Raw genomic sequence first — 25,013 nt, 5'->3', positions numbered from 1 at the left:
CTACCTTAGTGTCTGTGTCGATAAAATGTATTTTTGGTGTTTGAGCAGACCTTGTTTTTGAATTAGTTTTCACAGTAAGAACGAATATTTCGACCAAGCTGATGGATCGATCTTTGCCGTCCACTGTGCAGTATGTCGTTTTTTTCTTAGAATCGCAAAAGTTTTGAAAAATTGAACCGTTGAGCCAAGACGCGTAATCAACTCTAATTGATTTAAGCATCCCATGTAAGCAAAAGTAGTCAACTTATAATACTGTTTTTTCGAAAAACTTGATATAATTTGCGCCGAGGAAGTTTCCGAAAAGATGTCGATGCAAAAAGGCATATAATGGGACTTTCTTCACTTTGATGTCAAAAGACCCGCAAAGCTTGAGTCGATTTCATCATTAATTTTAGGTAGCTCTGAAAAATAAATAATTTCTTTGTATGATACTTAAGGTCGCAAACATTTATCCACTTTGATGCAAACTCGAGTCTAGAGATCTGAGCCTTTTTCCATTGAGGTAAACCATTCTGTTTTTATGCGGTCATCACACTCGAAAAGAACCTAATTCTGACTTATACGAGACGACTGACACATTTTGAAACATCACATTGCAGTAGTAATTTTTTACCCACAGAAGTGCACATACAGTAGTGATTATAATCACATACAGTAGTCCAAATTAATTTTAAAAATCTAAATTCGATGGATTGGAAAACATTAAGCTAAAGTTAGAAGCTACTGCGCTACTACATTTTTCTATACATATAGTGATGTGAGAGTACTGGTTTTCCGGTAGAAAGAAAATAGAAAAAATATCGGTCATACTCATATCATTTTTAGATAGTGTTTCTACAGGATAGTTAAGAGTTAAAAGTAGTCAGTCTACCTATCCTGTTCACCCAAAATATAGATCGATAGATTTTGTTTCCTTGAATAACTGAAGGGGCAGAATGTTTTGGTTTTTGATGTGCAACTGTCCCTAACAAGTTTTTACAATATAGCTGATAAAACGATCTTCGGTTTAAATGCTGTTAGACATCGATTGTTTCTTTGGCGACTAATGTCAATTGAAGCATATCACGCGAATCAGCTTTATGGTTTTACCAAAATGGAGGTAATCACCTCATGCTTTTTTTGTTTTTCGTTGACTTCGCCGTGATCTACGGGATCTATTGACTTATATCGTTCACTAACTACCCAAAAGGAACAGAAAAAAAGTAGGAAATGATATGAAATTGTGGTGCTGCGGGTGTGCCTCCCATTATCTAACGTAACACATTGTGTATTGAATTGATGATAGAGGTTATAATGTTAGTCTGAGTGAGTTGATGTTATTATGTCAAGGCCGGTACTTGTCGACCGATAGTTAATGTTTTATGATGAATGAAAAACACTCTCTCGTTATCTGGTGAAATATACAGATATCTCAACGTTCTTTATTATACCAATTCATATTTTATTACAATTAATTTGTAACTAAGAGTCTGTCGGTTGATCCCACAGAAATAAAAGCGTATCTTTATTTCAAGATCTGAGTTAACACTGATGTAGATCACTCCAACGGAGTGGTTCAGATAACAAGTCAGACAGGACTTGTTAACAAATCAAATTAATGAAGTAACTATTGACCCAGGGTCAATTCTACAAATATATGTTTTTTGTGCAATGTGGTGCGCATTCAATACTAACTTAAGATAAGGCAGCGTAGAAAATAAAAGGCTTATACAAGTCTGTAATTGTATGCAAATCAAGATTTCTTGTCATTAGATTCGAGACATTTAAAGCTTGAGGATTCTTAAAAGATAAATGACCGAAAATCCAATAGATGGATAAGTAATAGCGAGTTGTTTTTGTGTGCGTGTGTGTGTCAAAATTTTTTAGTACTGAAATCAATTTTTTTCGAGAATACAGTGCTGATTTAAACTATCCGGACAAAACTAACAAAACTTGAATTTTCAAACGCGTTTTTCTCAAATTAAGTTAAGATTAGACAAAAAGTGAAGGGAACAAAAGTTGCTTAGAATTTCACCAGAAATAATATGGTGCATTTTTTGCTCCGAAAATCTCAACCAAAATTTTAGCTCAAAAATGGGTCATTTTGGTTTTTTTTCAACTAATCAAGAATTACGCAAAAACTACTTTGTTAATTGACAAGAAAATTATATCACAGGAAGCTTCTTACGCAGCTCAACAAAGTTTAATAAGTGTTAAATCTCCAAAAACCAGTGTTAGGGAAAAAACTTTCACTTGATAGTCAATAAATGTGATTTTTACTATATAAAACCCAGAATCTCTGTTTAAAAATAACTTTAAACAATTTGCGCAAATTTTTGAAGATTTACATAAACTTTGTTGAGCTGCGTAAGAGGCTTCCTGAGATATAATTTTGTTATCATTTAACAAATTAATTTCCGTGTAATTCTTGATTAATTGAAAAAAGCCAAAATAACCCATTTTTGGGGTACAATTTTTGTTGAGAATTTCGGAGAAAAAATGACACCATATTAATTCTGGTGAAATTCTAAGCAAATTTTGTTCTCTTCACTTTTTGTCTAATCTTAACCCAATTTGAGAAAAACGCGTTTTACTTTTCAAGTTTTGTTTCGATTTGTCCGGATAATTTAAATCAGCACTGTACAACTTTTTAGTCAGTGGGAAAACAAGAATAGCCAATTGTTAGGAAATAGCAGAAAAAAATGAAACAAAAATCAACCATCAATGATAAAAGTATCTTTTCTGACTTCCAATGTCTTTTTCTCAAAATGAAACAATTTCTCCTATATTTGAAAAATGTTTGGACGCAGGACATCACTGCCAACCAGCAAGCTCACAAATTCCTTCCCCTCTGGAAATTTAGTTATTATTGGTCGAAAAAATTAAAATTAGGAAACTCTGTGGCTAGAAAGAACAATCAAGTAGCCACCCTCTTCCAGACAGTAATCAAGTTTCTTCACATCACCACAAAGCGATCAGTACTCTTCTTTGATTAGAAGCAATCAAGAAAGCTGAAATACTCTAAATATATATTCTGCACTTAAGCCACTCTATGTGAATAGTAAATATTTCTGAAACACTAGCAACATTTCAATCCAAATTCAAAATTGCAGCGATTGTAAGCTCAAAGAAACCTTAATTTTTTCAATAATTTTCAATTTTTAGCTTGGTGATTTTTCTCACTTAAAACAAAATCGAAGTTTTTGCTCTTTCAATTTTGTTTGTCGTTCAGAAATTCTAAAACTACTAAATTCTTCTAATTGTCTTTTTGCGTATTTGTATTTGGCTTTTAATAATGCTCCTTCTACTCTGCCTGTGAAATCGACTCCGCAATCTCGGTTTCAGTTTCTTGCAACCTGTCAGCGGCCAATCTTAAACTGTTAGAAGCAGTCCTCGAACACATTCGCTCTTCTACCCTCTATTTTCAACGTGGTTGAAGATGCACAGTAGTTGTTTCTCTATTCCTGTTGAAACTGTTGTGAAAGAACAAGGTCATTTTTCTTTGCATCTCGTTTTTCAACATCTCTTCCTTCTCTCGGCTATCAGAATCAGTCGTTTTCGAGGTTCTCTTCACTGCAAGAGTCATTGCATTCCAATGGGTCACGACAGCTCGCTTGAAAGCTTCTGATCCCATGTCGAACTGGAAGTAACTAAAAATTCTGCTTTGTTTCGATACATGTTTTTTAGAATCTTCGTACAATCAGGCAGTCAAGTTGGCTGTAAACAAAGATCTTAGTCATACTCTGGTCGTATCTTTTTGGCTTGCAACTGATTATTCACGTTTTAACGTTTTTTTTTAAACGACCAAGCTCTTCAGTTAGTTAAGTTCCTTCAACCATCCTTTGATTGTTGCTTCTTGTCTGATGTGCTCTCTGACTTGAGCTTCCAGCCATCTAAGTGCCATAATAACTCCGATTATTATTAGAATTACTGTAATTTGTTACTTGAACTACAACGAGGATAAAGGTCGGGCTATCCGGGGAGTAAGTGGCATTCGACCAGAATGTCGCCAATTTTTGTTACGAGGATATGAATTTTATTCGGTGGAAATCCACCGTATAATACGTCAATTACGACAATTTGTTCCATAATAAATCTGAAAAAAATTTGTCTGACATTATGTGAAATAGAAGGGGTTAGTTTGAATTTAAGTAATTTTTATGAAATTTATAACCAAAATAAAAACACGTGACAACTTTCATTTATCGCAAAAACTGCAGTTCGAAAAACCTGAAAGAGAGACTAATTTCGCTGTTCAAAAACAAGACGACGACATATACCAAAAACGGCAGTGACAAACAAAACAAAGACCGAGAGATTCCTGAAAACAAAGAAGCTTTCAGAACTCCAAAGATTGTGTAAAGGCAATCGTTACTGGTTGTTTATCACGAATCAGAAAGGCTGACAGGCATAAATACAACCCTTCTTGGTGGCGAAAATGGAACTTCTGCGGCGAAGTGGAAGAAAACGGAAGGGTCTCTAGTTGAATTGGAGAGCTTATGATTTAAAAATCTTAGCTTACTGGAATGCCTTGAATTGAAATTATTAACATCACAAATCAGTTTCAGAAAAGAAGAAGCTGGAAGTCGAGCGAAAGAATCGATCCATCTCCTATAGATGCGGTGATTTTGTTATTTGTACAAAAACAATGGTAATATATTAACATATTAGTAGCTTTGTACCAGCCCTGGATTCAGGAGTAACGCTGTGGTCCCGGAATTACGAAACCCTGCCATGAGCGCACCTTTTCACACGCAACTAAGACCAGCTGGATGGCTCGGCTGAAAACCTTTAGGCAGTAACGATTTCAACGACCCCATATAATGATAACAACGTTTAGTTGGCTATGGTACAGACAGTCAAAAGCGTGTAATGCTCTATTGTGACGATCTCCAATTGTTTTAGGAATTAGATTTACTTTCCGTCAGTATGTACTTCCGGGCGAATGTTGCAAAAGGGGTTGAGCTCGAATCACGCTTCATACAAAACCTTTGGTTTTATAAAGGTCTGTAGTGTAGCTGCATTCAATGCAGTATTGATCAACTAACTTTATTTTTGGGGTTAAACAATTTTACGGAGCAGTGATTTATATGATGGGTATTCACAAGTACCAAAATGATAAATCAGTACCATTTGCACCAAAATAAAAACTCAAACGCGTTAGCACCAAATATATGCAATTGGCATAACGTTACTATGCCGATTACTTTGAGCTCATTGCTTAAGGTCGCCAGTTGCGGCGATAGCCGGCATAATTTTCGTATAGATTCCTAAGCTTTGTTGGCAAGCTCGAAACACATCGGAATGGCTGCGGTGGTCACTATTCTACTAATTAGTTTTTTTTTCTGTTCGAAATAAAGAAAATATTGTGATATTTCATTGGCTCACAATTCGACAATCAGGAATTGAGTGAAACAGTTCTGATACAAATAAAACGATTTTATAATATTGGTACAATGAGCCTTGGTACAAATGGGACTTCACCGATTTTTATACTTTCTTTAAAACTTTTTTTTTGTCATGAAAATGATTGTTTTTTTAAAGCTTCCGTTAGATTTCATTATAGCTTTAGATAGTTTGTAAATTGATGTTTTATGGTCATTTCGATTAGTTTATTGTAAAAATCCTAACGATGCACATAGCTGCGAAAACGTTTGAAAATTTTTATTTTTATTTCAAATCTATGCAATAGTCACAGCTATCAGATATCTCGAATCGTGGCAATTGCATTGAAACTGTGAGTCATAGAAAATTTCGTTAATTCAGTTAATAAATTCGAATTAAATAATTCGGAAAGTTGGAACTAACTACACTCAATGTGTGCATCGAATTCGTCTCAAACCAGTTGATCCACAGCATCAGCCAGATGATGTCAATCCAATAGATCCAACGAAGTTCCAAACGGATCCCTCACTCGGGAAATACCGAAGCGAACCAGGACTTTTCGACGAAAACTTGCCGAAACTCTTAGATGAGATGAGATCCAACCTGATAATAGTGACGAAAACGATCAATCAGTCGCACCAGCTAGAATCAAACTGTCAAAACCCTTTGGAGCGCCAGCAGCACCAATAGTGGCACCACTACCGGTCCCAGTACCAGTAATATCACCACCGCCCGATCCACCTTCAATCCCAGGAGCAGGACATGTAACGGAATTACCACCATTTCAACTACCGGCCGCGCCACCAATTGATATCATTGATGAGCAGCGCCCTGACAGATTAACCAACAACGAATCTGATCCCGAGGGATACAGCCTCGACGAATAGTTTCGCGAACATCAGCCAGTTGTTCGAAGAAAAGCAGCAGCCGAACCTAGAGACCGAATACACGCCCAACTTCGGTTTAGCAACGATGTGAGATATCACTCAATACCACCAGGCGAACTGCAACCACGAAAATTCAGCCTACGAACAGTAGATGGACACATAGTGGCTCCAGTAACGTTCAGTCCAAGATCAACCCAAAACGAGAACCGCTCAAAAATGAAGAAGAAAGTAGAAGAGGCGAATGAATATTTCCCTCCACGCAAAACGAAAAGAAAAATACTAAAGGACAGCGTAAAACGAGCGAAGCAACTGACTAAAATAAAGGTAAAGATGGACCTGGCAGCAGCAAAGATTCGGTGAAATCGATCTATGATGAACCAAATATCTTTGTCGGACCAGGAAATGTTTTACAGTTCCCAGGATCTATAGCGCACTGTGTCTCAAGTGACTTTCACATGAACAAAGGAGTAGCACGACAAATCAGCAGTGCCTATCCATGCATGAGACCAGGCCTACAAAGCATTGAAGCACCAATAGTTGGATCATCAGTTGCAGTTTCTTTGCCTCGGGAAAACAAATCGATTTTCAATTTAGTCACTAAACCACAATTTTTTGATAAACCAACCTACTAGGATTTGTCACGAAGCCTCAACTGTATGGAGCAACAGCTCTTGCAGAAAGGAATAAATGCGGTAGCCTTGCCAAAATTCGGATGTGGTCTCGACAAATTGAAAGAAAGTAGAATTTTCAGCCTAATTTACGACATTTTCGAAAAAACGAACATCAAAATTTTCATTTACATATGAAATATGTCACGATATTGCGCCCTACCGTTCATGCATTCACTATAACCCTTTCTAGCTTCAACAGCAACCAGCTGATGTTACAAAAATTAAAAAAGACGATGTCAAGTCGAAAAAAAGAGAAAAATTCGAGAAAAGTCTTCTTTCAAATTCGAGATTTCCGCAAAAACAGACGTCCAAGACACCATATGCGTGGTACAACAATTTCATACTCCTGGATCATCCTTATAGCCCTACCGGGACACAGACACAAAGTGGGTCCACTAGGAGGCAACATCTTCATGAAGATCTCGAAAAATCCACCTGTTGCCCACGTATTAACATTAGGAATAAAAAACTTTTAGTGCCCCCACCAATGTTGTGAGTGGATTTTGAAAACTCTGACGCCATTCATCACCAGTGCCCAAATGAGGAACCTGCACGAAGTGGGTTCACTAGGAGGCAACAACTTCGTGAACCCACCCACCTCCCACCTCGTCGGCAACTTCGAAAAATCCACCTGTTGCCCATGTTTAAGCATTAGGAATAAAAAACTTTTGCTCCCCCCAAAAAACGAGAAGAAGAAACAGTATTTTTTTTGAGCCCAGTGACCACCAAAAGGCCAACGAGGAAAGCGTATGAAGTCAGCTCACTAGCAGATCAAAATTGGGAAAGATACATCATTTTCCGAAATTCCTATGTAATAAGATTGGCAAAAACGAGAAAAAAAAATCGATGGAGTTATTCGCTAAAAATCCGAACTCAAAAGCTATGATTACGCCGGAAATCATCCACCGCATCCGTTGGGACAACCCTGACAGGCTGTCAGACACACTGAACAATTTCCTCGAGTCTTAAAAGATACGACCAGACCAAAAATCTTCGATAACTTTGAAGAAAAGGGGAATCCATCCTTTATCATTCTGTCTGACGCTAAATTTTGCTCAGTCGAACCAGCAAAGTACTGGAACAGCCAATATGAGTGAAGTGCAGTGACAGCAGAAGAAAAAAATTGAAAACAAAAAGACAGATTCTGTATTATGAGACGATGGTGGCTAAAAAGCAAAAATCATCGTTAAAAAAGTGGAATTCTGTCTTCACACAAAAAGAAGTGTATAGTTGACTTTCGGGGTGTCAGGCCACCAGAGGCACACAATACCCAAAAGAAGAAGATAAGAATACTTCTTAACAATCAGATGATGTCTGAAACCCACAGTGGCAACTTTTAAGCACGCACAACAAAGTACAAATTGCTTTATAAGCTGTCAACTTCAAAAAAAAATCGGGAATTTTTCGACAAAACAGAGTACTGTTACGTTGTTGGATACAATACCACAATGACCGCGGCTAATAGAAGGATCAAAAAAGCCCAGATCAAAGTGAACAATAAACTTAGGCATAATGGAGCAAAATGAATGACATGCACCAAACAATGAACGAAGTCAGCGATACGAAAATTTGAAACGAAACGACAAACAGCAATAGTCTGCTACACGACACTACAGTACTTGCCGTGCAAATTTAGTTACAGTTGATAACTGAAGTTATCACGCTATCATCGAATTGACCCTATCACCTATCACTTAACTCCCTTAACCCGACTCAATGTGGCTTTCTGTCCGCTTTAAAATATTTCCCATTTAACATTAATACAATTTTATTTCACATTACGTAATTCGAAGTAATAACCTGTACCTCCAACTCATTGAAGGTTAATTAATTCTTGCCATAACCTGATGGATAGAAAACCAATTTGCCTGTAGCAGTTTGTATTCTGTCAATTTGATTGGAAATTTTTGAACTCAATTATTTTAACTGTAAACAGTCAAAAACTCAAAACCACCCGTGAAGATTTCTTCTTGTGAGGTAGTGTGACATCACTGCGTGATGTCATGCATTCTTATGCTATAATAGATTACATAATTAAACTTGTTAATGAAATGAAGTTCATACATTTATATTTATTTAACTATGTAAATATTGATGGTAATTGGTACCAATCAGAAGAGATTCATACCGAGCTACTAATCAATTGGGTAGACCTGAACAGAATAAAATATTGCAATTATGCTCTAACTTGCGCCGATCGACTAGCGATATTCCAGAAGTTAAGAACCGAATCCTGCGTCCCTAAAAGCAAGATAAGTCTTAGCCGCTCGAGACATATAAATTATGAATACAATTCAATAATAATTGAAAGCCAGTAGCGCTAATTACTATCCGAACAGCTAACAACACTATCAATAAACGACGATATAGCTGTCCACAGCCATCCGAAGTGACACTATATCACATGGTGACTGTCGCGGAAGATTCTACTTCTGGATTCACCAAAAGTCATCGGCAATTGAAGACTACACCACACGAGCACATGGTAACAACCGCATTTTGCTGAAACAGAACAGGACAACACCACCCGTTTCACCCAGCAACGCTCAGACGTGGAAAGCAGAGCAACATTCAGCGAACAACTGAGACAGACAGGGAGGAAACGAAGACAATCACGACTTTTCAACAACTCTGGCCTGACAGTTTTTTCAATCTACAGAAGCAGATGTAGATTGTGACCTACAACATCTCTACTCCATGTTTTCCAGTCAGAAGGCAGGACAGCTGAGCTACTGACAAGGCAGACAAAGAAAGCAGATCTACAGGTTTTTTAACAATCAACAAAACAGTTAGTTAAAACAAACTCAAAACTCAAACTTGCAGTAAATTGATATAATTGTCATTAAAGTTTCCCCACCAGAGAAGTGAAGTAACGGAACCTGTAGCACAACCATACAATTGCAGCAATAAAACATGATCAGTGATACCGCTAGCTTTATTTAAGAACTAATTTATATAGCAAACTCTCTAGTGTTTCCCCTAAATTGAATGAGTGCTGTGTCTTATCATCAACTGTATCATCTTGATATTCATTCAACTGACATACGATGGCACACGCGCAAGTTTCAGTCGAACCCTATGGAGGAACGGAAAAAGAAGACTTTTCAGAATTCGAGCAACTTTTTCAAGGCTACATCGAAGTAGCGACGATACCAAACGCGCAACAAGCGAACTTCTTGCAACTACACCTACGAGATAACGCGCTGCGATTCTATCAGACACTAGGATCAGCAACTCGAGCGAACGTTCCCGCAAGTCGCATATCACTCAGGAATCACTTTTGCAATCCTCAGCTTCAAGAAGTCCACGTTTTGAAGCTAGAACAACTACGATTCAACCCGAAAACCGATACTCCCGAGAATTTCCTCGTGAACTTGACGAAAATAGATGGTACATTAAACGGAGCAGCACTAGTCGCCGACACAGCACGATTTCATCGGGAAACTACCCAACGACAAGAAAGAATTGATGCAGTAAACGACAATCGGAATGAACAACTGAAACGATTGTTCATCAAAGGAATGCCAGGCTGGCTGCGATCGAAACTGATGGAACAACCACCTGCAACTACAGTTCAGGAATTGTGTAACCTGACCAAGAAGCAAATCCCAATTCGTGAGACTTGCCGAAAAGACGATTACCCGGAAGACGGATTTAACGAAATAAACGACAAAGTCTCAGAAAAGTTAATAAGCGCTATCACAAAATTGTCCACAAATCAGGAAAAAATGGAGAAGCAGCTCAACGAAAATAGATCACAAATAGCTGAGCAGTCGAATAAACAATCGAATCCGCTTCCCGAACAAAATCGGAAGAACGACAGTCAGAGTGGTCAGTATAGTGGCTATCAGCCAAACCAAAATAACGGGTATGGACAGCAACGAGGCAACAGAGGTGGAAGACGTAGAAAAAATTGGCAAAATAAATTTGATTTCAACAATACTCAGCCAAACCTCCACAATTTGTCACCAGTTGCATCACATCCATATTCGCAGTGGTACTCTCAGTATCAGCCGAACCAACACAATCAGCCAATGGTACAAATGCATCAATCAGCACAATTCCAACAGTCCCAGAATTATCCGACGCAACAATTTGGCGCAAATCAAATGCCTCAAGCTGAAAAGCATAAGCCCAACGGGCCTTTTATACCAATGGTGCGATCATCAGCCAAACTTTGTGACGTTTGTGGAAAATTCAACCACACAGCAAGTCAATGCTGGTGGCGACAGAAACCACAAGGAATCGGACAAAATTTCCCGTTTCCAAACGAGCCAAAAAAATAATAGAGCCACTGAGTCAGCCCATCAAATCATCTAAATCACCATCAAACGAACTTATCCAACCTGATGAGATAATCAGCCTTTACGCAATAATTCCTGCGGAAGGAACAGTACTGACGTACACGAAAAAACGTTTCTCATCGGGATTACAGCGTAGAGCCCTGGTCGATACAGGAGCCTGCGCAAATGTTGTTTCAAAGCTGACATTTGAAGATCTAAAAGAAGAAACATCGTTATTCCGCCCTCTTGAAGTAAACGAACCCAAACTTAAAAGAGTTAGAATGGCAGGAGGACAACAAGTCTCCATTGAAAGTGAAGTAACGTTAGAATTCCGATGGGCAGACATGACATTTATAGAATCATTTCTTGTCCTTCATGCAGCCAATTCAATAATACTAGGAAATCCTTTCTACAAAAAACATCATATTCATGTCTGTCCAAAGTATAATCTCCTGCATTTCAAAGACATGACTCTTCAAATCAACGAAATAAAACCTCCAAACGAGCCAAGAAGAGTCAATAGATTGAAAAAATTCCCTTTGATTCTGACAAAACGTCAAACAATAGCCCCACATCAGACAATTCTTGTAGAATGCCAGCTAGAGAACACAAGTCAAAACATGGAAAAAACTACCGGAATCGTAATTCCAGCTCAGGAATTTGAAGAAAACTGTATTTGCGTTCACTTCTTCAATAAGTGAAGAGCTGAAAAACAACCTGTTGTATATCACAGAGTTTAACATCACCGATCATCACATTACTTTGCTTTTCAAAACCGAAATTGGGAAATTTTCAATTCTGACTCTGAAAGAAGCAGAAAATTTATTCCCCATCGAACCTGAAATGATAATCAGCAGCGCCAAATGAAGCATGAACCTGAGTATGAGAAATTTTGGTTTCCTACGCCTGAAACATGTCAAAACCCTGAATTACTTCCTGAAATCCAACGTGACATTTACGACCAAATTCTTCATTTTCAAGGTCTTGAAAAACTTGAACCGAAAACGAATTATCAAGATCGACTGACATTTATCAAGAATTTTAAGTGGGAGAATTCAGCGTCGACAGAAGACCAAAGGTCAAAAGTAGAAGATTTGCTTGTTGACTTTTCGGACATCTTCGCCAAACATAGATTCGATGTTGGGTACAATTCCGACCTCAAAATCAAACTAAAACCGGAACACACACGACCTCTGTATACACAAGGACCACCTACGCCGATACATTTGCGACATGAATTGACAGTGGAACTTGTTCTTATGCACTATTATGGACTTATAACAACATTGTCACATTCGAAATACAGTAGTCCACTATTTGCACATCGAAAGCCATCTGGTAAATTGCGGATGATGATTGACCTCCGAAGGATAAACCGATCACTCAAGAATGACTATATCAACAGCAACTTTCCAATCTCAAACATGACCGATGCCTCGAACCACTTCGCAGGAAAGAGTTTGTTTACCAAACTTGATTGCTCACAAGCATACCACTGTGTGCAAATGGCAAATGACCTTTCAGTCCAACTTTTGGCATTTAATTTCGGTTCACGAACCTACGCCTACAAATGCCTGGCTCAAGGTGTAAGCAAATCAGTCACAGGATTTAGTTCATTTATCCGACACTACCTTGATCCATGCTTAGCTGCGGACCTATGTACACAATTCATGGATGACATAGGAAGCGTTGTGTATAACTTCGATGAAATGATACCGACCCTTTCGAAAATCTTCGAATGCGTACGGAAGTCAGGACTTAAACTGTCGCCGAACAAATGTGAGATCGGTAATGTGTCACGAAGTTCCTTGGTAATATAATTACACCAGCAGGAGTGTCACCTGAACAAGAGGAAATCTCAATGTTATTAAAACAAATAAAAATGCCACAAACGGTTAAACAAGTTAAACGACTAATCGGTTTTGTACAGTTTTTTCGCAACTATATGCCAAGCCTAGGAGAAAAACTGATACCATTTTATCGAATTCTCAGAAAAGATGTTGCGTTTCAAACAGATGAAGAGCACCACAAAAGTCTTGAAGTGCTAAAGCATGATCTGATACAAGCAACAGACATAACACTTCGGTTGCCAAAGCCAGGACTACATTACGTAATACTCTGTGATGCAAGCTATCATGGAACCGGTTTTGTGCTCATGGTTGAAGACTATGTGAAGACTGGCAACAAAGGTGAAATGAAAACGTATGCACCAGTGTCTTTTGGATCAAGACTCTTCAATACAGCACAACTGAAGTTCTCCATATACTACAAAGAGTTCTTAGCTCTATACTTTGCCCTCGATCAATTCTCTCACTTCATCTGGGGATCATCCAAACCAGTGATAATCCTTACTGATAATCGCAGCTTGACACAGTTTTTCCAAGCAAAAACGATTCCACCATCAGTTTGGAATTTCCTGGATCGAGTAATGGCATTGAACATCATCATTGCGCATATACCTGGAAAAGCGAATTATGCAGCAGATTTTCTCTCAAGAATGCAAACAGACCCATCAGCTTCTCTGTTCCTGAAACTAACAGACAAAATTCCGGTACGAGAGATATAAACTGACACGACAGCAAAAGTACCCGATGCATCTCTAAACTTGGTACAAACTGTGAACGATGCTTTCTCCGAAATCCAAATTGAGCAAATCGATGAGGCACTGAAAAGCCAACTTCAAAAACTCGGCCTATATGAGACCTGTTTACATGAGCTAAATGTTCAAGAAGATGGAGACACCTTAGTGCCACAAAAATTTGTTCGAGTTATAAGACCAATAATTGCAGCAGTAGGATATCCTGATCCTGCTGACATTTTTCATGACCTGAAATTAAGTCACGAAGTTCTCAATTTAAAAAATGACCAAGAAAAAGATCCCGATATCGAAGATGTGATGATTTGGATACGGAATGACCAAGTTCCAAACCTCACGTACGAAAACAGTCGGAAGAAATACGCGAAACAGTTCAACCGATTGATACTTGAAAACGATGTTCTGTACCGAAACTTCTTCGATGATACATGAAAGGAAAAACACCAGCAATATGGCTTACCAAAACATCGTTGGAAAAAAGTTGTGTATCGACTTCACAACTCACCAACCGCTGGACATCTTGGAATGACAAGGACATCAGAAGAGTTTAGAAAACGATTTTACCTTCCCGGCTTCACTGAGTTTCTAACTAATACGATTAAAAATTGTTTGACGTGTCTGCAACTCAAAAAAGCAACGGCAAAGCACCAAGTTCCACCACTACAACTAATTTCATCACTACAATGTTTCCCAGGCGACATGATGCAAATTGATATCGTTGGACCACTAAAGTCACCAGTCTACAAGTTTGTTCTCACTGGTATCGATAAATTCTCGAAATACTTGTTTGCAGCACCATTGACAAATGCCAGCGCGGATACTGTTGCAAGAGAACTCACAAAGATGTTATTTATTCATAGTTATATCCCGAAGAAGATTCTAGCTGATCTTGGAAAGGCATTCACTTCAGAACTTATGCACGAATTGGCGACACTGCTCGAAATTCAACTTAACCATGCGACACTAAAACACCCGCATACTATTGGCCTTGTCGAACGATCTCATGGACCACTTAAACGAATCCTAAAGCTGAACACTAATGAACAATGGTCAGACTGGCACAAATATGTCCCATTGGCAACATTTATACACAATACGTCATACTCTTCGACAATTGGATGCTGCCCAAGCTCAATTTTTCATGGAAGAGAACCGACAAAACCACTTAATCTTCGCTTTTCGACGAAAGCAATGGAAGCAGTAACAGCAGAATCAGACTTCGTCACGGCAATGCAAGATGCGATGCTAGAAAAGTTCAACAAAGAAACAAAAAAGAACTTGATTTCTTCGTAACACAAGTATAGAGGTTATTACGATCAAAAGGCACTTGCGCAGCCCCTCAAAGTTGAATCATTTTGTCTACTACTAAATCCTCTGTTGAGTACTCAATCAGACTTTGGAAGCAAATCAATGCAAGTCTGGATACCCCTGTACAGAGTTGAGAAAGTGTTAATAAATTCGAACTAAATAATTCGGAAAGTTGGAACTAACTACACTCAATGTGTGCATCGAATTCGTCTCAGACCAGTTGATCCACAGCATCAGCCAGATGATGTCGATCCAATAGATCCAACGAAGTTCCAAATGGATCCCTCACTCGGGAAATACCGAAGCGAACCAGGACTTTTCGACGAAAACTTGCCGAAACTCTTAGATGAGATGAGATCCAACCTGATAATAGTGACGAAAACGATCAATCAGTCGCACCAGCTAGAATCAAACTGTCGAAACCCTTTGGAGCGCCAGCAGCACCAATAGTGGCACCACTACCGGTCCCAGTACCAGTAATACCACCACCGCCCGATCCACCTTCAATCCCAGGAGCAGGACATGTACCGGAATTACCACCATTTCAACTACCGGCCGCGCCACCAATTGATATCATTGATGAGCAGCGCCCTGACAGATTAACCAACAACGAATCTGATCCCGAGGGATACAGCCTCGACGAATAGTTTCGCGAACATCAGCCAGTTGTTCGAAGAAAAGCAGCAGCCGAAGCTAGAGACCGAATACACGCCCAACTTCGGTTTAGCAACGATGTGAGATATCACCCAATACCACCACGCGAACTGCAACCACGAAAATTCAGCCTACGAACAGTAGATGGACACAAAGTGGCTCCAGTAACGTTCAGTCCAAGATCAACCCAAAACGAGAACCGCTCAAAAATGAAGAAGAAAGTAGAAGAGGCGAATGAATATTTCCCTCCACGCAAAACGAAAAGAAAAATACGAAAGGACAGCGTAAAACGAGCGAAGCAACTGACTAAAATAAAGGTAAAGATGGACCTGGCAGCAGCAAAGATTCGGTGAAATCGATATATGATGAACCAAATATCTTTGTCGGACCAGGAAATGTTTTACAGTTCCCAGGATCTATAGCGCACTGTGTCTCAAGTGACTTTCACATGAACAAAGGAGTAGCACGACAAATCAGCAGTGCCTATCCATGCATGAGACCAGGCCTACAAAGCATTGAAACACCAATAGTTGGATCATCAGTTGCAGTTTCTTTGCCTCGGGAAAACAAATCGATTTTCAATTTAGTCACTAAACCACAATTTTTTGATAAACCAACCTACTACGATTTGTCACGAAGCCTCAACTGTATGGAGCAACAGCTCTTGCAGAAAGCAATAAATGCGATAGCCTTGCCAAAACTCGGATGTGGTCTCGACAAATTGAAAGAAAGTAGAATTTTCAGCCTAATTTACGACATTTTCGAAAAAACGAACATCAAAATTTTCATTTACATATGAAATATGTCACGATATTGCGCCCTACCGTTCATGCATTCACTATAACCCTTTCTAGCTCCAACAGCAACCAGCTGATGTTACAAAAATCAAAAAAGACGATGTCAAGTTGAAAAAAAAAGAGAAAAATTCGAGAAAAGTCTTCTTTCAAATTCGAGATTTCCGCAAAAACAGACGTCCAAGACACCATATGCGTGGTACAACAATTTCATACTCCTGGATCATCCTTATAGCCCTACCGGGACACAGACACAAAGTGGGTCCACTAGGAGGCAACATCTTCATGAAGATCTCGAAAAATCCACCTGTTGCCCACGTATTAACATTAGGAATAAAAAACTTTTAGTGCCCCCACCAATGTTGTGAGTGGATTTTGAAAACTCTGACGCCATTCATCACCAGTGCCCAAATGAGGAACCTGCACGAAGTGGGTTCACTAGGAGGCAACAACATCGTGAAGATCTCAAAAAATCCACCTGTTGCCCATGTTTAAGCATTAGGAATAAAAAACTTTTGCTCCCCCCAAAAAACGAGAAGAAGAAACAGTATTTTTTTTGAGCCCAGTGACCACCAAAAGGCCAACGAGGAAAGCGTATGAAGTCAGCTCACTAGCAGATCAAAATTGGGAAAGATACATCATTTTCCGAAATTCCTATGTAATAAGATAGGCAAAAACGAGAAAAAAAAATCGATGGAGTTATTCGCTAAAAATCCGAACTCAAAAGCTATGATTACGCCGGAAATCATCCACCGCATCCGTTGGGACAACCCTGACAGGCTGTCAGACACACTGAACAATTTCCTCGAGTCTTAAAAGATACGACCAGACCAAAAATCTTCGATAACTTTGAAGAAAAGGGGAATCCATCCTTTATCATTCTGTCTGACGCTAAATTTTGCTCAGTCGAACCAGCAAAGTACTGGAACAGCCAATATGAGTGAAGTGCAGTGACAGCAGAAGAAAAAAATTGAAAACAAAAAGACAGATTCTGTATTATGAGACGATGGTGGCTAAAAAGCAAAAATCATCGTTAAAAAATTGAATTCTGTCTTCACACAAAAAGAAGTGTATCATTGACTTTCGGGGTGTCAGGCCACCAGAGGCACACAATACCCAAAAGAAGAAGATAAGAATACTTCTTAACAATCAGATGATGTCTGAAACCCACAGTGGCAACTTTTAAGCACGCAAAACAAAGTACAAATTGCTTTATAAGCTGTCAACTTCAAAAAAAAATCGGGAATTTTTCGACAAAACAGAGTACTGTTACGTGGTTGGATACAAAACCACAATGACCGCGACTAATAGAAGGATCAAAAAGCCCAGATCAAAGTGAACAATAAACTTAGGCATAATGGAGCAAAATGAATGACATGCACCAAACAATGAACGAAGTCAGCGATACGAAAATTTGAAACGAAACGACAAACAGCAATAGTCTGCTACATGACACTACAGTACTTGCCGTGCAAATTTAGTTACAGTTGATAACTGAAGTTATCACGCTATCATCGAATTGACCCTATCACCTATCACTTAACTCACTTAACCCGACTCAATGTGGCTTTCTGTCCGCTTTAAAATATTTCCCATTTAACATTAATACAATTTTATTTCACATTACGTAATTCGAAGTAATAACCTGTACCTCCAACTCATTGAAGGTTAATTAATTCTTGCCATAACCTGATGGATAGAAAACCAATTTGCCTGTAGCAGTTTGTATTCTGTCAATTTGATTGGAAATTTTTGAACTCAATTATTTTAACTGTAAACAGTCAAAAACTCAAAACCACCCGTGAAGATTTCTTCTTGTGAGGTAGTGTGACATCACTGCGTGATGTCATGCATTCTTATGCTATAATAGATTACATAATTAACCTTGTTAATGAAATGAAGTTCATACATTTATACTTATTTAACTATGTAAATATTGATGGTAATTGGTACCAATCAGAAGAGATTCATACCGAGCTACTAATCAATTGGGTAGACCTGAACAGAATAAAATATTGCAATTATGCTCTAACTTGCGCCGATCGACTAGCGATATTCCAGAAGTTAAGAACCGAATCCTGCGTCCCTAAAAGCAAGATAAGTCTTAGCCGCTCGAGACATATAAATTATGAATACAATTCAATAATAATTGATAGCCAGTAGCGCTAATTACTATCCGAACAGCTAACAACACTATCAATAAACGACGATATAGCTGTCCACGGCCATCCGAAGGGACACTATATCACACTTACTGAACTACGCTTGAAGAAACAATTAGCAGACCGTCAACACTGTTCACAGCGTCCTTCTTGCTGACCCAAATAACTCGGTCTTAACAGCTAAAAGCAACCGATGGCTATTATCCTACCACCAAGGACGCTTCAAATAAGTTGAATTTAGAGACGCATGGGAAATCTGGCATGAGAAAAAATGAACAAGGTATTCCACAAGGTGGTGCTCTCTCACCCACTCTTGCCACCACGAGAAAATAATAATCATAAATAAATCAAATGAATTCACTTATGCTGATGACAACAATCCTAACTTTCGGTCCACGCCCAAATGAAATTCACACTTCAATGAACTATGACTTCACTCACCTAAAAGTAAGGCAGAAAACAGGCATCTATATCTATCCCATGAAGACAAATTTATGGCAAATCTTTAGCTCTTGGTCTGCCAAGTAAATTAAGACACAGAGACGAAGTTGCACTTCGCATACACAAGCACAAATATGACCAAAAACGCCACTGTGAAAATCTGAATGAGTAAAACTTTGAGTGTACCAAATTTCTTAACTGATGCAAGCCAATTAATAGTCCACATAATTGCTAAATGACGCAAGCCAATTATGACGCATTAGCAGTTTCAGTCAATTTAAAAAAAATACCAACTAACAAGCCTCAATTTATTGAGCGGACGCATTTCAACTAGTATACAAAAAATTTTAATAAATTATTCGACAGTGCCCATGTTTGAACTCTTTTTTTTGTTGCAGGTCTCCTTCCCTACCTCTACGCTACAGATCCATGATACCTTGAAGCCAAAGTGCTATTTTTAATATAATAATCTGTGTTAATAGCCTTAGCATTGGCAGTACTTATTAGCTGCGTATTGATCAAAATGAACAGTTTCAAAATGAACACATTTTGTCGCAAAAAAAATTGCGAATTAGGTTGGAAAAAAAGATAGTTCATACTATGAAACAGGCTTTGCTTGTGTAAAAATCAAATCGATATTGGAGGTAATCGAATAAAAATCGAAAAACCTAAAAGTCCTGGGTGTTACTGATGATTACATGTTCACATTTGGAACTAGTGCACACAATATTTGAACAATCGTTCAGGCTAGAAAAACATCCTCAAATAACTTGAGGATGTAAGGAAAAACTAGCCGTCAGCCATAAAGGAATCATTCGGAGCGTGATGAATTATGCCGCGCCCATCTGGTCTCTAAAATTCAGCAACATCAAATGGTGAAAACTTCTAGTATAAACAAAAAAAAAATGTTCTTAGAGCTATAAGTGTCCAGGCAGACCGACAAATTTCAATACCCTCTGACGCCCTTCGTTTAGCTGAACACATTTAGCTCACACAGCACACACACAACACACAGGGCAATAACGTTGGACTAGGCATGAGACGAAACCACTAAATACGTACCCAATGTCGTCAACAGTTAACGAAGCTGCAACATCAAAAAAGCAGCAAAGAAAGGCAGAAACTTGCGAGCATAGTAATGTTTGTATTTGATGCCTGACAAAATTTAAAAATCAATCGTTTTCCTATTGCAGCCTTTTTTTTCACTATACTACTGACAAGCCATTTAAATGAAGAAAAAATCTCACGCCGAGGATGAGGCTTTTGCTTTTGTGGACAGGAAGTAGAACGCTTCCATTTATGATAAATTTGGTACAACTAAAGCATAATTTTTGAAGTTGGAATTTTAACGCCGCTGCAAAATCTGAAAATAATTAGGTCACTTTTGAAACGCAATTTCTTTCACTTGAACTTTGGTAATTGTTGATCGATATTTGCTGTCTTTCTATCGCATGTATTTCAAGGGAACTAGAAAATATATTAACCGGCATTTTCCTTTCGCTCATTATTACTAAAAACGATGGTAAGTTAGTAACCTGTGCATAATATTTGAACTCATATTGTGAAACTTTTCACACACACACAAGGCCTCAACTCAGAGGAGTAGTGTGTGATATACACTATAATTTAGCATCTTTAACGAAAGTCAGCAGATACGAAGACCTCAGAGAAAATGCAGTCTCTAACAAATATCATATTTTCATCAAGGAATAAGAATGGCATAAGCTAAAAGTACTTACCTTCGAGTAGGCACCACTCTCCATCAATTTTCTTGTGTCCTGTAAACGAGTCCTCAATTGTTGGATCATAATCATCCATAAAACACTTTTGAAAATACTGAATTGTTAGTGCGGACTTTCCAACCGCACCAAAACCAACAACAACAATTTGGTGCTTCACCATCAAGTCAGACTCAAACATTTAATTCTAAAAATCACACGACAGTAGTATAGTAAAAGTGGCTAGGAAAATGACCACTTTTAAACCCCCCCATTTTTCGGTGTGCCGTTGTACTTAACACTTTTAACCCCCAAAGGGGTTAAAGCCGCTACTTTTTCGGGTACGCGTGTTTTAAGGGGGTTAAAATTGATAATTTTCCAGCCACTTAATGGAAACGGGAATGGAATTAAGTTTTGGTTGGTGCATGTTTTCCCTTCTAAAGTTTGGGGGTATTGGCTTGTTTACATGTAAAATGACGTTACATACCTATTATGGTGCATACCCACGGAGCCGCATTCCCGGATAGCCGAAAAAACTAAATACCTCCGGTTTTATTTAAATTAAATCAGAAAATTTTGAGACGCATTCTGATTGGACAAAAAGCGCAGCCTGTTATAGCTAACAAAATTCTTAAGAACATTTTGTTAGCTATTCGAACATTTTTAAGAGATTTGATTGGGTAATACTTTTGCTCTCAATGAATTAATTAATAGCAAAAGTCCGACTACTACAGGGATTTGACTGCCTCAACAACCAAAGGGTCCCTCTTTGGTATGTTTTATGATATCCATTTTCGGACGACAAACTCTAAAATTTTTCAGTATATGCTAATTTTAAAGGGGAGCACGCGCTGAAAAACGGTATTTTTTGGTCAAAATTTTTTCAAAAAATCCCGAAACGGGGGGGCATGGTGGGGGTAAATGTGGGTGGTCAGAGGAAGTAATTGGGAGGGGGAATGGAATGGGAAGAAAGAATGATCGGACTAAGTGTGTGTGTGGGGGGATGGGTAGAGAAAGGGTACCTAAACAAAGGGTAGAGAAAGGGTAATGAAAACAAGGTTTTTAAGTAAGTTTAAAGAATCTCTTTCACCCCTATGGTACCTAGTAACGAATCTCCCCCCCCCCCCCCTCCCCAATTAAGAAATGGGTAAGGGGGCAGAAGGGAGGTAATTGCTAAGTAGACCCAAAATTTCAGGTATCCGGGAGCGAATTTATTTTTCGGCTATCCGGGAACAAATTTATTTTTCGGCTATCCGGGTATTCGGCTCCGTGACACGCCACCCCTATTATATGCAACCAAACTATATGGTATATAGGAAAGAACAAGATTTTGGCAGCGTAGCTTAACTGTTGGCTGCGGTGAACGATTTCCTTCAAAAATGCATGTTTTATTGCTGAATCTCGAAGAAAGGAAAATTCGTCAAGTGCGACGGCCGCCAGCTCTATTTAGGCAAAAATAATGATCAATGTGACATTCGACCAGAATGTGAAAAATGCAATCTCTGCAGAATTCGAATTTTTAGCAGCGAGCCTTCCGGATTGGTGATTATTAAGAATTAAGAACGTTATTGGAACGATTGGCCAAACGGTGAGGGCTAGAATATTCTGGTATTTTGAAATTTTAAAAAATCGAATTATGAGGTCATATTTCTGAGAAACGTCAGAAACGGCCATTTTGGCTAAAACAAGAAAGAAAAACAGAACAACATTAGTTGCGCGGACGATAAGTACGAAAATTGTGAGAAAAAACAATAGCCGATTGCAGAAATAGCAGTGAACATTCCGAGTTGCAACTATTGTGTCGCTACAATAGTTGCAAGGCCGTTGCAGACAACGGTGAAGGGTGGAGGACAGTCTTCCGGATTAAGAAGAAGTCAAGATTAGCGAGCTTGGTTCAGTGGATTCAAGAATCCGGAAGGGTTTCGGGACTGAAACTTTTAGCCTGTTATATAAACTTTTAGCTTCTTGTCATGTCCTGATTTGAATTTAATTAACATCTAGATTCATTTTGATAAGGATGAGAAGCTAGGAGTTGGGGGAAAGGGTTGATCCATCTTCGATGGAGATGATGATTTTTACCTACTGAACAAAAAACAGTAGTAATATAATAAACAGTAGTAGCCCTGTTTTTAGGAGTGACCTCGTGGTCTGGGGATAGTGAGACCCAGCCATGACCTCACTATTTCTGCATGTAATCTAGTTAATTTGAGTGTTTTGACCGAAGCCGAAAGCAGTAGCGTTTTTGTCGACCCGATGTTAGAAAAGACCACCGAAAAGTACTGGCTTGGTAGAGATGGTGAAAAGCATGCAAAGCTCTGTTTAGACGTGAGCCAGTCGTCTTAAGACTTAGTTTTGTCTTCCGTCGATATGTATCTTCCGGGCGAATGTTACATAGATGTTTTTATGGCGTTCCTGGGTGTTATTCTTTTTTAACATCATGACCGGCAGAACCGTTAACGAGCACTCCGCGCCGAGCGGATGCTCACATTAACGCCCTTAATAGGCCTAAACCGCCGGGGCGGAAGGGTGGTTCGGAACGCGGAAGCCTTCCGGATTACCGTGAATAGCTTTTTAACTTAGTTAAGACCGAAAATTCACGAACCAGGAAGGGTGGGGGGATTCGCGGTCCCGTCATCTCCTGAATGGTTTGTGACCAAAAACGCTTAAAGATATCATAATACATAAAGTAGTATAGTACCCAAGAAAAACAAAAAAAAAACCTAAAAAAATAACCGAAAAAACCAAAAACAGTAAAAAAGTAAAAAATCAGTAGAAATCTCCCCTGTGCTTTCTTTGCATCCATCTGAACTCCCCGGACAAAACCTTGTTCTCTAGGTTTTGTTTCTCGTCAGGAATTTTTTCGTCTATCTCAGACACCCGGGACAAGAGAATTTGTCCGAGGAGTCTGAGATAGACGAAAAAATTCCTGACGAGAAACAGGACCTAGAGAACAAGGTTTTGTCCGGGGAGTTCAGATGGATGCAAAGAAAGCACAGACATGATCTGGAGGAGCGTGCAGTCTCCAGCAAAACCTCTTCGACGGATGATAATTCAGGAAGCTCAGGAATGGACACCTATTCAGACAGGAATTCGAGCTCGGGATCAGAACTGTCAGAACTAGCGATACACACGCTACTAGTGGAAACTCGGGCAAGGGACCTAGACAGAGAGATGTACCAGGATCCTGACAGTAATCGCTATCTCATACCAAACGAAAGGATCTTTGACAACGCAACAGATGATTTGGAAACAATAGCAGTGTCGAAGCGGTCGATGAGTGTGTTGCCGCAGAAAGAGGTAGTCAGGACTCATCTACAACCGTTTCATCAAGAAACACAGCCGTTGGCGAAGATTTGGTGCGTAAAGATGGAGGAGGACACACACCAGCCCAATGAGATGAATTGTCAAATGAGGGTCATGAAGACATATTTGAAGGCGAGATACAGACTCTCGGACCTACTAAGGGCGCAAAGAAATGATCGCATGACAAGTAACCGAAAAAGGTGGATAGAAAATGGTGCACCAGACAAAGGTGACCTAGAAGAAGATAGTTATAGGATCCTAAGACAATACTTCATGCAGAAGGAGGGGAGATTATATCTGAACAAGGACGGGATCGTGGCATGCAAGAGAAGAGAAGAAGACAAGGTCTTATACAAGTATAACGCGATAGTGTTGCCGCAACTCTATCAGACAGAACTATTATTCAGGTCGCATGATCAGATGGGCCATCAAGGGATCGACAAAGTGTATCAGAGGATCCTGAAGCGCTTTGAGTGGCCTGGAATGAAAAAGGCATGTGAGAAATGGGTAACAGCGTGCCTGACATGCCAACATGTCAAGGATCCAAGGAAATTGCGATTTCCTTTACAATCGATTGAGTCGTCTGAATTCAACGAGGTGGTGCAGATAGATCACCAGAAGATATGGATGACAGACAGCGGTTATAACCAGGTCTTGGTCATGATAGATCACTTCACGAAGTATGCAGAGGCCGTGCCCTGCATAACTGCCTCGGCGGAAGAAACATGCGACCACCTGATCAACACGTGGATAGCAAGACATGGTTGTCCAATGACGTTTCAATCGGACAACGGAACAGCTTTGGTAGGCGAGCTTACAAAAGAGCTTATGA

At 39.1% G+C, this 25,013-nt stretch overlaps 1 protein-coding gene across 1 annotated transcript in view; it reads right to left on the bottom strand.

Moving 5' to 3' along the window:
* The window catches only part of LOC134848843 (ras-related protein M-Ras-like), an 80,279-nt gene extending 59,199 nt beyond the window's left edge, over positions 1-21,080 (bottom strand). Inside the window, exon 1 of the mRNA XM_063866356.1 lies at positions 20,900-21,080. Coding sequence (XP_063722426.1) covers positions 20,900-21,080 — 181 coding nt within the window. The remainder of the gene's footprint in view (positions 1-20,899) is intronic.
* Between the last annotated feature and the right edge of the window lie 3,933 nt (positions 21,081-25,013).

The sequence above is a fragment of the Symsagittifera roscoffensis genome, chromosome 6 (assembly GCF_963678635.1).
Source record: "Symsagittifera roscoffensis chromosome 6, txSymRosc1.1, whole genome shotgun sequence".
Taxonomy (NCBI): Eukaryota; Metazoa; Xenacoelomorpha; order Acoela; family Convolutidae; genus Symsagittifera; species Symsagittifera roscoffensis.
The sequence above is the reverse complement of the archived record's forward strand: the minus strand, read 5'-3'. Positions and strand labels throughout refer to the sequence as shown.